General features: G+C 36.2%; 1 protein-coding gene across 1 annotated transcript; it reads left to right on the forward strand.

Moving 5' to 3' along the window:
- The first annotated feature begins 12,544 nt into the window (after positions 1-12,544).
- LOC112039488 (uncharacterized) lies at positions 12,545-13,607 on the forward strand. The gene has a single exon (XM_024072361.2). The coding sequence runs from the start codon at positions 12,792-12,794 to the stop codon at positions 13,275-13,277; it is 486 nt and encodes a 161-aa protein (XP_023928129.1). The 5' UTR covers positions 12,545-12,791; the 3' UTR covers positions 13,278-13,607.
- The last annotated feature ends 2,279 nt before the right edge of the window (positions 13,608-15,886 follow it).

Here is a 15,886-nt window from a genome sequence, read left to right on the forward strand (position 1 = left end):
AAAATGGGTTTTATAGATAAGCATTTGGGATTTTTTATCTCTTTACTATTTTCAGATTTAGCCATTTAGGGTTGCATTCTTGAGTTTGATTTGGGAATACTCTTTGTTAATGGCTCAAAAAATGGTTGAGTAATTTTCTTATAGGTCATGAGAATTTTAATGAGAGCAACATGTTTAATTTTTTTTAAATATTAAAATTGATGCCATGTCACCTTAAATTTGCTACATCATTGTTTTGTTAGCCAAATAGGCATTGAGACTAACGCCATTAATAGAATGACCAATTGCGCTCACTTTTTAAACTTGGGAGACTAATAACACTCACTTGAAACTTGAAGGACCAATTGCGCTCATAGGGTAAAACTTCAGGGACCAATAGTGTAGTTTCGCCTTATTTATACAGAATCACATTGTACAAAAATAATATAACAAATTTATAAAAATGAGTAATCTTGATTAAAAAGAAAAAGATATAGAGAAATTAAATAATATTCAAGTACATTTTCACAACTTATATATTAAAAAAAATATACAGCACAAAAAAATATATGTATAATTACACTTAATCCTTCAAATATAAAAAATATTACTTAAACAAGAAAATGATTTTGATGTTTCACATATAATAACATTAAGTATATTGGTCACAATAAAATAATTTATGATTATATTATATATCAAAAAATTATATATTTTATAGGAAAAATTACAATATACCCACCTGTAGATACATTATTTAGAGAAGGCCATCTTCGCCATGCAAAAACCCTTCTACTATGTGAGCAAGTCCCTCCAGAAAGCAAAAACCCATTATCTCCCTCTAGAGAAGGCCATCTTAGCCATCATACATGCCACGAAAAAGCTCTCCCATTACTTCCAGGCCCACACTTTTATCATCCTCACCCAATTGCCTTTGCAAACTTTGCTCTAGAAGTCAGACTTCACTGGGAGAGTGGCAAAGTGAGGTACCATACTAGGAGTATCAAATATCTTCCTCAAACGGCCATAAAAAGGCAAGTTCTGGCCGACTTGGTGGCCGAATTTACTAAAGGAGCAGAGAAGTGAGATAGCGAGGAGCATGGTAGTTTAGACAAAGAAGTAATGACTGTCACAGCATCCCTTTTACCATATTGGGAGTTCTACGTGGATGGGAACGCTAATCAAAGGAGCTCGAAGATTGGAATAGTCATGATCTCCCCAAAACAAATCATCATCAAGAAATCCTTGAGAATAGAAATGTGAAAAATTTTAGAGGTATGCCTTGAACATCCATCAGCCAGGAGGGGTCCTTAACCCTCTTTCCAGCCCATGACTCTTTGCACAGTGAGGACTAGACATTGAGCCTATTACTTTAGCCATTTTTTCTCAAACCCTTTCCGAAAGTGTAGGTAAGTGATAATAGCTTAATTTTGTATATTTATATCATTATTATAAAAGCATTATCATACTTATTTTGGGTTAATTCATGCATTTTATAGTTGATTTTGGAATAATGCTAAATAATCAATTTTGTGCTTAATTGAATTTTAATGCATGAATTTGTCTTTTGTAGGATAATGAAATTAAATAAGTGGATTTGTGCAAAGAAGAAAACTAATGGACTTTAATCTTACAAGGGCCATGATGAAGTCAAAGAAGGCCAACCCAATTAAATTCAAGTCCAATTGGAGCAAGGAATCAAAGGAAATTTGCACCTAATCCAAGTCCAATTCGGATTAGGATATTTGGAGCATAACGTTCGGCTCAGATGTCCAATAAAGATAATTCAAGTTGGGCTGGAAAGCTAACTTAAAGGGTTACAACTTTGTGGTTTACTAAAAGTCCAAATTCTGAAGTTAAATGGGCCAAAACCGTTGGTAAAATGAAGCCTAAAAACCTAGGATTTTCTCCAAACTCTCAACTTGTAATAGGATTCCTTGACCTATTTAAAAGCACTTTAGGCCAAAATTCAGAGGAGAGCTACCGTAGAACATAATTTAGGCCTTCTTAAAGTTTCTTTATAGTTTTTTGAGTTTTATTTGTGTTATGGCTTGCTAGAAGCCTTGCTAAGGCAAGGAGTGAAACCCAACCGTTTATTGGTATGTTCTTAACAATTATTTATTGGTTTTAATGCTTATGTTTTTATGTTTTTGATTGTTTTACTCATCTAGAAATGTGTTTAGTTCTATATAATCCTTTACTTTATCGTAGACTCCGTGCACGTTAAATGCTTAGTATCCCTTGCGAACTAATTCACTAGTTTTGTTTTGCCTAAAATCAATTAATTGCATGAAACTACCTTAGACAATTAATTCTTGAGTTTTTATTGTTAAATCATCCGACTAAGATCATCCTTTGTATGAATTTTAGTTGAGTTATAAAATAAATATTGTTAAGACTACCAATAGATGTATTGTGTGTGGATCCCTACACCTTAGCGCCTTAATATATTGTTATTTTCTCTCAATTTAAATTACCTTTACTAAACTATCAAAAATCTCTTCAGTTAAACTTTATTATTTTAGTTTTATTCTCTTGTGTTTTGCTAATCAATTCCCTTTTCCCTGTGGATTCGACCTCGGACTTTCCAAGTTATTACTTCGCGAATATCCTGCACTTGGGAGCATTATTTAAGTCGCAACAAGTTTTTGGGCTCATTGCTAGTCCCTAGTAGTAAGGATTTTCAAAATCTAAGACTTAAAATTTAGGAAGCAATGAAATCATATTGGGCTTAAATTTAAAATTATTTGCATTAGTTGGAAAAATGATGTTGGTGCACTACTCGTAGTAGGTTGCAAATAATCCCTAAGAGTTCTAATGGGTTGGTGATCATGGAAGTCTTCATTATTTAGATTATTCTCATCACCATTATTACTCTCTAAGTCCGCTAGGATATCAAGTGTGTGAGAATGTGTGAAAGAATAAAATAAATTGTCAAACAAATTATTAGACTCAATTCTAACCAAGCGATTATCACTATTATGACACCAAACATGCATGCACTAGTAAAGCAAGAAAGAAAAAGAAAAAGAAAAGAAAATAAAATAAATAACCTTAACAATAAAACGAAGTAAAAAGAAAAGAAAAAATCTAAAAGAAAACTAAATGACTTAAAAAGAAAAGAGTTGGAGAGATATTACCAAATATGTGAAGATATTTAATGCCGAAAACCTCTCCAAACGAAGTGGAATGCTTCTTTGATTACCTAATCCCAGGCAACGGCCCCATAACTTGCTGTGACTTAAATAATGCTCCCAAGTGCAAGATAGTCGTAGAGTAATAACTCGAAAAGTCCGAGGTCGAATTCACAAGGGAAAGGGAATTGATTAGCAAACCACAAGGGAATAAAACTAAAATAATAAAGTTTAATTGAAGAGATGTTGATGGTTTAGTAAATGTAATTTAAATTGAGAGAAAATAACAATATTTTAAGGCGCTAAGGTTTAGGGATCCACACATAACACATCTATTGGTAGTCTTAACAATATTTATTTTATAAATCTACTAAAATTCATACGAATGATGATCTTAGTCAGATGATGTAACAATAAGAACTCAAGAATTAATTGTATAAAGTAGTTTCATGAAATGGATTGATTTTAGGCAAAACAAAACTAGTGAATTAGTTCACAAGGAATAATATGCATTTAACGTGCCTGGAGTCTATAATAAATTAAAGAATTATACAAAACTAAACACTTTTCTAGATGAGTAAATCAATCAAAAACATAATAATAAGCATTAATACCATAAAATAATTGTTAAGAACATACCAATAAATGGTTTCTTGCCTTAGCAAGGCTTCTAGCAAGCCATAACACAAATAAAACTCTAAAAACTATAAAGAAAATTCAAGAAAACCTAAATTATGTTCTACAGCAGCTTTTCTTTGAATTTTTCCCTAAAGAGCCTTTAAATAGGTCAAGGAATCCTATTACAAATTGAATTCCCGTTTGGATAAAATCTTAGATTTTTAGGCTTACATTAATCTATGTTTTTGGCCCATTTAACATCAGGATTCAAACTTTTGGTAAACTAAAACGTTGTATCATTTTTAGTTAAATTTCTAGCCCAACTTGAATCATCTCGATTGGAAATCTAAGCTGAAAGTAATGCCTAAAATAAGAACTAGTGCGCAAGCTAGAATCCTAGTCCGAATTGGACTTGGATTTGGTGCAAATTTCATTTGATTCCTTACTCTAATTGGACTCGAATTTAATCGGGTGGGCCTTCTTTAACTTTATCATGGCCCTTGTAAAACTAAAATCCATTAGCATTCTTCTTTGCACAAATCCGCTCATTTAATTCCATTCTCCTACAAAATACAAATTCACGCATTAAAATTCAATTAAGCACAAAATTGATTGTTCAACATTATTCCAAAAACAAATATATAAAATGCATGAATTAACTCAAAATAAATATGATAATGCTTTATAATAATGATATAAATATGAAAAATTAAGCTATTATTAGACATAATGGGACCATTTCCAAAGGAAACCGGAAACCAAAGGTGGCTCGTCGTTGGAATTGACTATTTCACAAAATGGGTGGAGGTAGAACCCTCTCTAAGATTCGAGACTAAGGTTTATTTGGCAGAACATTGTCACCAGGTTCGGCATGCCACACACCCTTATCTCGAAAAATGGACTCCAAGTACGAGCCTTTCGAAGATACTACTGTGACTTAGGGGTCAGGAATAGGTTTTCTACACCAGTCTATCCACAAAGCAACAAACAAGTTGAGGCCACTAACAAGGTTCTAGTGGACGGATTGAAGAAGAGACTAGATGAGGCTAAGGGCAAGTGGGTGGATAAGCTGCCTCATGTTCTATGGGCATATCGTACTACGCCGAGGAGATCGACAAGCGAAACCCCCTTTTCTATGACATACGATTCTGAGGCAGTTATTCCTTTGGAAACAGGGTTCCCGACAATGAGGACTGATCAGTTTGATAGTAACATAAATGATCAACTTCTCTCCACCAGCATGGATATAATTGAAGAAAGGAGGGAAGTGGCCACCATCAAGATAGCTCATTACCAGCAAAGGCTCAGATAAGAGTATGATAAAGGCATCAAGACAAGAGTATTTGTACCGGGGGACCTAGTCTTGAGAAGGGTCATAGGAAACATGAAGAATCCAGCATGGGAGAAGTTAGGTCCTAACTGGGAAGGACCCTATCAAGTCACTTTGGTGGTAAGGACTAGGGCCTATCACTTGGATGACTTGGACGAAAACCCACTCCCTCGACCATAAAATGTAAATAATTTACATAGATACTATTATTAATGAGAAGCACTGATGTTATTCATGCTCTGTTTCTAGTTTAAATTTCCTTTGCCCTAATGTGTTATTACTACTGCTAAGCTCATCAAAATCTAAAGTGAAATCCAGAAAGGCAAGGGCCAACCCCTTCATCTATTTCTTAACTAAAGCTAAGGTTTAAATAGAACCTCGACCAAGTTCATCTCCTCGGGTCACCTGCCTTGGGTAAATTAATTCCTGAAATAAGCTAAAAGTTAAACAGAATCTCGATCAAGTTTGACTTCTCGGGTCACCTGCCTTGAGTAAATTAATTTATAAAATATGCTAAGGGTTAAATAGAATCTCGGCTAGGTTCGACCCCTGGGGTCATCTACCTTGGGTAAATTAACTCTTAAATAAGTTAAGGATCAGTCAAAACCTTAGCTAGGGTCGACTCCTTAGATCACCTATCTCGATTAAATTTGTTCCCGTAAAGTCAGGCAAATTCTCGGTTTACTTGTACTCCTCATGGTGACCAGGAGTTCAAATGGTTTTTCAGCCCTTTCTGATATTCACAAAGGGTCTCAACAAGTTGTTCCTTAGCTATTATTCTTAAAAAATAAAAAAATAAAAAAAAATTAATTTAAAAAAAATTTAAATTTAAATTTAAAATATAAATAAAAAATAAAAAACAACAATAACAACAACAACAACAACAGTACACCACATATGCACATCATGTAAGAAAAAACATTTATTATTAATCAAAAGATGGGGAACTACAAATCAAGGGATCTTGCGAGAAAGGCTGGAAGTAGGATCATAAGTCCTATTACAAAAATGGCCTAATTCTATTTTTCTAGCCCCTACTTCTCAACCTCACTCTCCTTCTCAGCCACATCCTTTTTATGCCCACCTTCAGTCGAAGGCTAAGGAGAGGAAGGAAAGATGATCCTTACTAGGTTCCTCAGCTCCGAAGAAGGGTCCACTCTGGTTGCATTCAGAGCTTTAGCCCAGACTTCTTAATAGAACCCTTAGCAAACCTCCTTAAGCTGAGACTTCAGTTTCGTCTCTATCTCCGTTTGCCCAAGCTTGTAGGCCACTTGCTCCATCTTCTATATCTCCTCCTTCATGCCTTCCATCTCTTTCTTCAGTGCCTCAATGTTCTCCCTAACAATGGCCAGTTGCTCCTTCTCTTTCTAGAGATGAACGTGCTACTCTTGAGCTTGCCTTTCAAACCCAGCCATGGTAGCCTTTGCACTTTTCTTAGCCTTCTCACTCTCGGTTAGTTGGTTGAGGGTCTCATTTACCTTCTTCTCGGCATGAGTTTAGTCCTTGTTAGTCGTGAACCTCCTTAATTCCTCCTTCTTGACTTGAGCCATGGCAGAATCCACCCATTCCTAGACAACATGGGATGCCTAAACAACCTAACAATAAGAAAATAGTAGGAAATGATTAAACCAAGGCTTAATATTGTGTGGAAAACACACACATGGCATAATAGTTAGGATAAAAAGAGAGCTAGAGCTAAAAATTTTACTAGTGCTAAGTCCCTCTTAAGGGATAGAAACACCTCATGTTTCTTGAGGTTCCTCAACTCGGTCATGTCCCGAGGAAGAAGGAGCACTTATTCCTCCGCATCAGCCACATAACTAACCCTCCCCTTGGCAAAGTCCCTTATTAAGGCATCCGAGGGAAGAGGGGCACATCTAACACCAACTTTGGATTCTAGTTTGGAACCTTTAATTAGCGTTTAGCGGCTACCTCAGAGGCCATACCCTCAGAGACACTCTTCTTTTGTTAAAGTCAAATAGATTTGGCCCCTTTAGTAGGCTTAGTGGGAGGCTGATCCTGAATTTCCCCTTCTTCCACAGTCTCTTTGTCCTACTTTTTATCCCTCTTTCACTTTTTCTCAACTTGTTCAGCAGGAGAATTCCAAGGTAGGATGGGAGTCGGAGGCCTCGAAGCAACAAGAGCCTCGCCCCAGCGTGGGCTTCTAAGAGAGCTAGAAGGTTTGGAGTCCTCTTTTGAACCACCATTCCTTCAAGTACATTAGTGGCTTCCTGGTTGGTGTTAACTTACACAACGGGCCTAGGTCTTGAACTGGTTTCAAGTCTTTCAGTTGGTTTTGGCCTATCAAAGATTTCAAAACCCTCTTCAAATCTATAATGAGAGTTTCCTTCACAACCTCTTCTTGCTCTTTTTCAAAAGGTATGGGTTCCTTCTCACCCTGAATGAGTTGGTCAACCTAATAAGTAGTGAGTTCAACTAGAAGAGTTCCTATAAGGGGAGGACCTTTGATGAATCCTTCAACCACCACGTCAATCCTAGCAAGCTAAGGATACTTGGCCTTGATCACTTGCTTCGAGGACTAGAAGTGAGTGGAGATTGAAGTGTATTTAAAAGGAATATCTCGAATTTAAGGATCCTGTTGAGGTCGGGGGTGTTCATTAAGTTGAAATTCTTCGTGGTGAAATCCTTGTTTGCAAAAATAATTATTGAAAAAAAAAAAAAAAACATAGGTGGTAAAATAAAAGGATATCTCAATCCTAGGCCCCTATTTACCCCACATGGTGTTCTGTCTCTTATGGGAAAATGATGTCCATCATGCTAGTCCCCCGAAATGATCAAGAAGTCTTCGTCCAAACTTTTGTTAGTTTTGGGAAGACAGGAAATCAACCTAACCGTGGGGACCCTATTTCTAAGGTAGTACCCCCTGTCCTCGCTATCTTGGCAACTATATACCTAGTTGATATCATGATGGGTCAAGTAAACACCCTTCTTCTCGATCAACCGAGATACATTGTTCACTAACCGAAAAAGGTTTGGGGAGCATTAAGTGGGGCAGAGCCTAAAGAAGTTAAGAAAGTCTCTAATAACCCTATCCATAAGGAACCTCATCCCACCCTCTATAAAAGCTATCATGGTGATAACTACATCCTTAGTCTTTCTTTTGGTGTACCAATCCCCTAATTCACAATATTCTGTGGTCACCTTGGCGGGAATATTATACTTAGCCTTGAAAGCCTTTTTCTTTTCGAGAGTGTCTACCAAGCTAGCAAATCTACCCATCCTAAAGAGTGAAAGAAAAGAAGAAAGAATTCTACGCTAAGCAAAAGCTTAAAGAATTTACAAGTGTGGGAAGCTAGGCTCCTCAGGTAGCTTTTTTGAAGATGAAGTAAATTTTTTTGAAAGTAGGAAGAATGACCTCCACCTCCCTTTATATAAGGGTGATAAGATAGTGGTAATTTTCCTGCCCATTAACTCTAAAAAACGTCAGCTATAAGATCTTCATCATGCTATAGAACGTGGGGGGACACGTAGCCGTCTACAGCATTAATTGCAATGTTAAGGATACCAAAATGTCAAGAGTGCATGTAAGGCAGTTGAAAAGACATTTCAACATGGGAACGCACCCAAAGCATGCCAACTCCCCCACCTCCTACCAAAACCCCACTCCCTCGAATGGCAAGGGGAGTGAAGTTTTAAGGGGCTATTATGGGAAAGGGAAGCCCAGAGAGAGAGGGTCATTGGGTAGAATCCACCCGAGGGGTAATGGGGTCCAACTATTCATCAAATCAGGCCCAGCCTAGCCTAGATAAGCCAATCAAAGAAATTGAGGAGAGCGGCTCACCAGACGAGCCCAAGGGGCAAATGCTCCTCGGGAGATCAGGGACAAACCAACAAGGCCATAAGGTTGAAAACTGAGGGAGGAAGTAGAGACATGCAAGCAAGTGGAGGAGGAAGCTTCCAAATAAAGCACCCATCACATTAATGGCAAAATGACCACTAAATAGTGCCATCATAGGCTGCATCCTACTATACCACCACCAGCAATGCAACGATGGGACAAGTATCCAAGTAAGGATCAATAGCCATCCAAATGGAGAGCTGGGATGCAATCCAAGTAACCATATAAAGGAAGGAAGCTCCTCTAGGATGGGGGATTGAAAAAAGTTCAAAGAGAGAGAAATAGGGAAATAGAAAGGAAGAGTGAGCATTGTAAATCTAAGAAGAGTAAAACTCTAGAACTGTTGCTCCTTAGCTAGCCCAAGGAAGAACTTAAATAAGAATTTCTCTCTTTCTTGACTCAACTCTTAAATTGTTATTTTGTCAACCATCTTTCTTTAAATTATGAAACCGAGGCTATCAAGGCATAAAAGGTTGACCTTGACCATCCATCTCTCCAAATTAGTTGTATTGGGCTATTTCCCAACCCAACTTCGTTCTCGTTAGGCCAGGCCTTTTTCATTTTTTTGCCCCCCTACACTTGCAAAAATGGTCAGTATCTTGATATGTTTAGTGCTTGTGCTGAGGTTTTATTCCTACCATTTAAAACTTTAACATATTTTTTTCAAATATTGAACATGATCTGAACCGTATTTGAACCATGTTCAATTCTAGAAATTGGACAGGTTAACCTTGGTTTGAGCAGTTCATAGATATTTATTTACCTTCCTCAGTTGATAAAATTGAAGCTCTAGTTGTTGTAAGAGCCTTAATTTTTGCTCAAGAAGTAGGTTTTTCTTCCATTATCCTTGAAGGCGACTCTGACAAAGTTATAAATTCTTTGAGGAGTGAGGAAACTTTATTTGCTTCTTTTGGTCATTTGATTGAGGATGCAAAGGTTATAGCAGAATCCTTTATTGGTCTTACTGTATCTCATGGTAAGAGACAAGGAACTTCTGTTGCTCACGATTTTACCATACATGCTAGATATGTTAGTGATTTAAAGGCGTAGATGGAGGGTGTTCCTTCACATCTTAATTCTATAATTGTCGTTGATTTGGCACCCTTTCTTTAATATTATTATAGCTTTCTTCTTTTCTAAAAAAAAAATAATAATAAAATAAATAAATAAATAAAAATAAAAATTGTTGCAAGTGTATGATTTTTTTTTTTTTTTTCAATGGATTATAGAGAGATTTGCTGTTGCAAGTGTTTTTCAATGGATTTCAGTTATGTTTTTACTAACCATGGTTAAACTTTTGTAAAGAAATTTTTATAAAAATTTAAAACATTTTATTACTAATATAAACATAAGGATAATTTTTTATCATAAATTTAGAATTTTTTTCCCCATCAAATTTTGGGTAAAGTGGAGTGTAATTACCCCTAAATAACGAGGATAAAATTATTACTATCCAAATATATGAACTAAAATAGTAATTTAGCGTTTTTTTTTTTTTTTTTTTGGGCAAAACCACCATTTTGGTCCTTACATTTTTGAGTCATGGTCAATCTAGTCTCTACATTTTGGTAGTAGCCAATTTGGTCTCTATTAAATTTCAACTTGCAGTCAATTTGGTCCATACTGTTAACTCACTAACAGAAAATGCCTACATGGCTAACGGATTGCATTGTTGGCATGTCTAATATTAAAAAATTAAATCTGATAGTTACGTGTTTATATCTTATTGACCGCAACAGCACTTAGATGGCAAAAAAGCCATGTCAACATTAAAAAATTTCTTTTCTTTTTGTTTACTAATTTTTTTTCCTTTTCTTTTTTTATTCCTTTTAATTTTTCTTACGGAATTTCACTTCTCTCTCTCAACATTCATCAACGGACAACCCAAAACTCAAATCTTCTCCAGTCTCTCTCTTTCTAGTTTATCTCATTCCTCTCTCTTGGTTCCTCCATCTCAAGTCCACCTAGGTTGGCATCCACACAGTAAGATGCACAATGGCACTGCCACGAGAGTCATCGTCTTGCTACATAGGGAGCGTGGTTGCTCCAAGTCAAAGCTAGAGATGTCGATTCCAACACTTGGATCGCCTCTTGTTGGTCTAGATCGCGATCTAGGTATCTTCGATTTTGTTATTATTGTTGTTGGCGGCTCATTTCGATAGCACTATTCTATTGGTAAGATTGGCAGGTACAAGTAGGGATGGAAATTTTGACCCACCCCGCTTAACTCGCTTCGCCCCAAGCAAGTTTTTCCCACCCCGCAAAGGTGGTGGGACAGGAATAGGGCAAGATTTTAGCCCCACCCCTCCCCTCCTCGTCCTCGTCCCCGCCCCGCCTCACCTCACCCCACCCCACATTGCTAAGGGTTATAATTGTAAATTTTTCATACCCTAAAACCCTATTATTTAAACAAACATATCAATATTAGCTTATTTTATTCTACCCAATGTGATTCTCTGCCTTTATTTTGTTATGTGTTATACTATGAGATTTTTTGTGTGATTATCTTGTTAAACGCTTGGATATATTATTCAATTTTTTTTTTTCTAAAAATTGATTTGATTTGATGGGATAAATTTAGTTGCAATTTCAAGTATATTTTTATTAATGAAATATGTTTCATTAAAAAAATTGTACTAGTTGTAATGCAATTTAACAATAGTAGAGTTTTACGGGGTGGGACGGGGCTTCACGAGGCTCCATGGGGCAAGGATGGGGTTAGAAAGTTTCTCCCGTCATGCAGGGCGGGGCGGGATGGGGCAAGACAAAAACATGCAGGGCGGGGACGAAGACCCCATCCTTCGAGCCTGCCCTGCCCCATTGCCATCCCTAGGTACAAGGTCTCGAGATATGATCTGAAGGGTTGGTTTGAAAATGGGTTGACTAGATATTTCTTGGGTTGTGGCTGGTTGAAATTTGAGTAGTTGTTGGTTGCCAAACTTCAAGCAGTTGAGTTGCAGTTAGTCTGTGAGGGGTGAACAACGATCACTTGGAGCGTCTTGGATTTGTGGTTGAAGTTTGATGTTTTAGTTGCATCTTGAGTAGTGTTGGCGAGAAGGCTTAGATTTGTGATTCACAGCAAAGGGATTCACCTAGAGACATTAGCACAAATGTGGATTTTCTTGAATTTTTTTTGGTATTGTATTGATATTTTTTTTTGTATTTGTTTTTGTGTTTGAATGTCAAGAATTTTTTTTTTTTTCTTTTTGGAAACAACGGCTAAGAAAATAAGAAATTGATAATTTTGTTATTTAAATTGTTATTATAAAGTTTTGAAATTTTATTTGAATGGTTATTTATATTTTTTTAAATGCTGACATGGCCTTTTTGCCATCTAAGCAATGATGTGGTCAACAAAATATAAACACACTAGCATCAGAATTTTTTTTTTATTTTTTATTTTTAGAGAAACGCACCAACATCAGATTTAATTTAATTTTTTAATATTAAACATGTCATCAATGTAACTGTTAATCATGTAGACATTTTTTATTAGTGAATTAATGATAAGTGAATAAGGGCCAAATTAACTACAAATTAAAAATAACATAAATTAAATTGATTGTTACCGAAATATAAAGATTAAATGTGTTTTGATTTCCTATCAACCTTTGAAGCCCCAATCCATTCCACGCCTTGAAATTGCCAAAAGAAGAACAGAAACAAAATCCAATCAAACAGAAAAAAGATTAACCAGTTCCCGACAGACACTTTTCTTCCTTTATGGACTCAATCACTCCCTCCCTAAAAATCATTAACCCATTTTCAAATTTCAAATTCACTGAAATCCAAGTAACTCTCAACACATAAAAGACCGAGACAGAGTCATAATCACAAAGAGAGAAAGAAAACTGAAGAACCTGAAGTGGAGATGGCGACACTTCAGAAATTCAAGCTACTAGCGACGCAATGCGGCGTGGCTCCGAGCCCCACTCGGAGCCCAAGGACGAGCCCAGTGGTCCAACTCCCTCGGCGCAAGACCACTCTGCGAATGCTCCTCAGCCGAAGCCGCTCAAACCCGCCGTTTCAGCCACTAATTCCGTCGATATTTTCACCGCAAAAGAAGGACAAGAAGAAGGAGAAAGAAAAGGATTCAATGGCGGTGCAGAGTCACACTCTCAAGGACCTGTTCGTGTCTTCGCCGCCTCTCGGACTCGAAGAGACTCATGGTGGAGAAATGGAAGAGAGGCTTGGTTTGGTTGGAGGCGGTTTTGATAATTGGAGAGCCGGACCGGGTTCGCCGAAACCGGTCTGGAATGGTTTCCGTTACAGGTCGTTGTTAAGGAGGGCTTGGCGTCCTGTGCTGACTACTATTCCTGAGGAGTCACTAGTTAATGAGGGCAAATGTTCGACATAACTTTTCAAGTTTACCCACTAAAAATATGAAAATAATAATGTTTTAATAGTTGGGTTACTTCAGAATTTTGAAGTGTTCATGATAGAGCTTATCATTGGAACAATTAATGTATTTTTGTTCGTCTGTTGTTGTCGCTGCTGCTGCCGTTGTCGTAGAGGTTAGATTCTATTTCTAGTGTTAGCAGTAATTAAGTGCTCTCTGTATTTCCAAATTTCGTAGAAATGAAAACCTCGTATGCTACTTCTCAAAAAAATGTGCTGCTATATATTGCGTTAAGGTTACTATGAAGTTGAAGTTATGAATCTATATATATATGATGCTGTTACTTATTTTTTGTGTATTTCTTTAAATTTTTTTTCTTTGGTAGATGGTTGTTAAGGTCACCATGATGTTAGTCTATTTTATGGTACGTTTCTGGGACTTTAATTGTAAGAAAATCTATCAAACAAAATAATGGATGTGATACGAGATTGATAAAACGGTCATTTTTTTTAGACATGTATCATGTTTGTGTCAAAGTTCAGCGCACAAGCCAAAGCCAAAGCCAAACCAAATCTTCAAAATAAATTCCGATGATTGCTGTGTCACATTTCATATCCAGGACCAGGGAAAAGCTGTTGCTTCTTCTTCTTCTTCTTCTTTTGCTTTTTGTGATGGTGGCCCTCTTGGACTGCTTTTGAAGGCAAAGAATTCAGTGGAAAGTGAAAGTAAAAGTGCGTTGGACCAGGACTAGGACAGTGGCTCATGGAAGCAAGAGAATATTTGTTAAGGCTAGAAGAGAACCATCCCCTCCGTGAAAAGGCAAAAGATAAAGCCACGCTCAGTCAAAGGCGGTCTTGGCTTCGCATTTTGAAAATCCCCCCCTTTATATATTATTCGCGCGGTATAATAATAGTGTAAGAAATTTTGTGGGAGAAAAACTATTCTTAACCTTGGCCCTTTTTTTTTTTTTTTTTTCGTTTTTTTCTTTTTTATTTTTTATAAATTAATAGTTGAAATACTTGAGATTTAAACATTAAATATTTTCACTTTCACCCTAAAAAGTAAAATTATTTTTTTTTTTTTTTTTTTTTTTTTTGAGAAGCCATCAGCCATGATTGAAGAAGTGGGTTGTTTTCTTAAAAAATAAATTTAAATAGAAAAAGTAGCGGGTAGCTAGCGGTGTTACTTTATGCAGCTTGTAATATATGAATTTCTTAACATAGCTTTTTCTTTCTTTCTTTCTTTTTTTCATTTTTTTTTATAGCTAAAATAACATAGCTTATTAAAGTTAACAAGAGCGCGCTGTTTTTATCCTAAATTTTCATCCTTTGTATTAGTAAAATTCCTTTTGTCTATGCAAGAAAGAATTTGATTGAGAAAATTGGTCTCGCCTTGGTCTCATGAGATGATGAGAGCATGAGCTATTATTGTCTCTCCACAGTTCGAACTACGTCCAAGAATGGCACATCAACAATCAAATTATCAAAATTTTAAAATAAATTAAATTAAGACGAAAACACTATTTTGATCCCTACATTTTAGAGTTATAGTCAATTTGGTCCCTACATTTTTGTAGCAATCAATTTGGTCCTTGATATTTTCAACTTGCACTCAATTTAGTCCTTACCGTTAACTCACTAACAAAAAATACATATGTGGCAAACGGTATGCATGGTTGGCATACTTAAAGCTTAGGTGTCAACAGATGCACTGGAGGAGATTATGAGACCAACTTGCCGCAATCATAGAACCCAATTGACTAACAGCAGACAGTGATTGACTAATTTTTTGTCCTCTGTACCGTTAGAGAATTTTTGTTTCCAAAGAATAGAAATGCTCAGTTAGCTTAAATTTGTCCGGCTGAAAAGAAAAAAAAAAGGTCCGGCCCCCAAAAAAATAACTTAAAATGTGAAGGTGAATAAAAGCAATTGCATTTTTTTGAAAACAATTTTATTTGAGTTCAATATTGTAATTAGTACTTCCCATATCTCCGTTCCATTCGGAATGTGGACTTAAAGCATTTTATTGAGTTTGTCAAGAAAAAAAAATGTAATAATTCTGGTTATAGAAGCAAAAGTTGTAAGTTCGATTGGATGAGCAAGAATCTTCTAAAGTGACTTTAAGTATGAGCGCTACAAATTATTTCTTCTCAGAGCCAATCACTTCTATGCTTTCTTCAATGTTGTGGTCCAGAATTGACCTCAATACGTCTGCACTGCCATGTATATTGATAAAATTGATGGTTGGAAGATCCCAGTTGGATTAAACCTAGCAAGTCTATTTGCAGAGATTCTCTTTGATTTGCTTTGCTTTGATTCTTATCTGAAATACGTAGGCTTTAAAGGAGTCATGCAAAACAGAGCTTAGCTCAACTTGTCGTCCAAATGGTACATTCCTAAATGTAATTTAATGTGTATAAACTCTAATGGTAAAAATGAAGAAATTTCTCAAGTCTTAAAATTGAAAATGACTGAAGGAGAGTCTCATTTTAATTTAATTTAAGGCGAAAACACTATTTTGGTCCCTACATTTTGAAGTTATAATCAATTTGATCCCTACATTTTGGTATCAATCAATTTGGTCCCTGATATTTTCAACTTGCACTCACTACCGTTAACTCGCAAACG

Source organism: Quercus suber, unplaced genomic scaffold (assembly GCF_002906115.3).
Source record: "Quercus suber isolate HL8 unplaced genomic scaffold, Cork oak 2.0 scaffold_1054, whole genome shotgun sequence".
NCBI lineage: Eukaryota > Viridiplantae > Streptophyta > Magnoliopsida > Fagales > Fagaceae > Quercus > Quercus suber.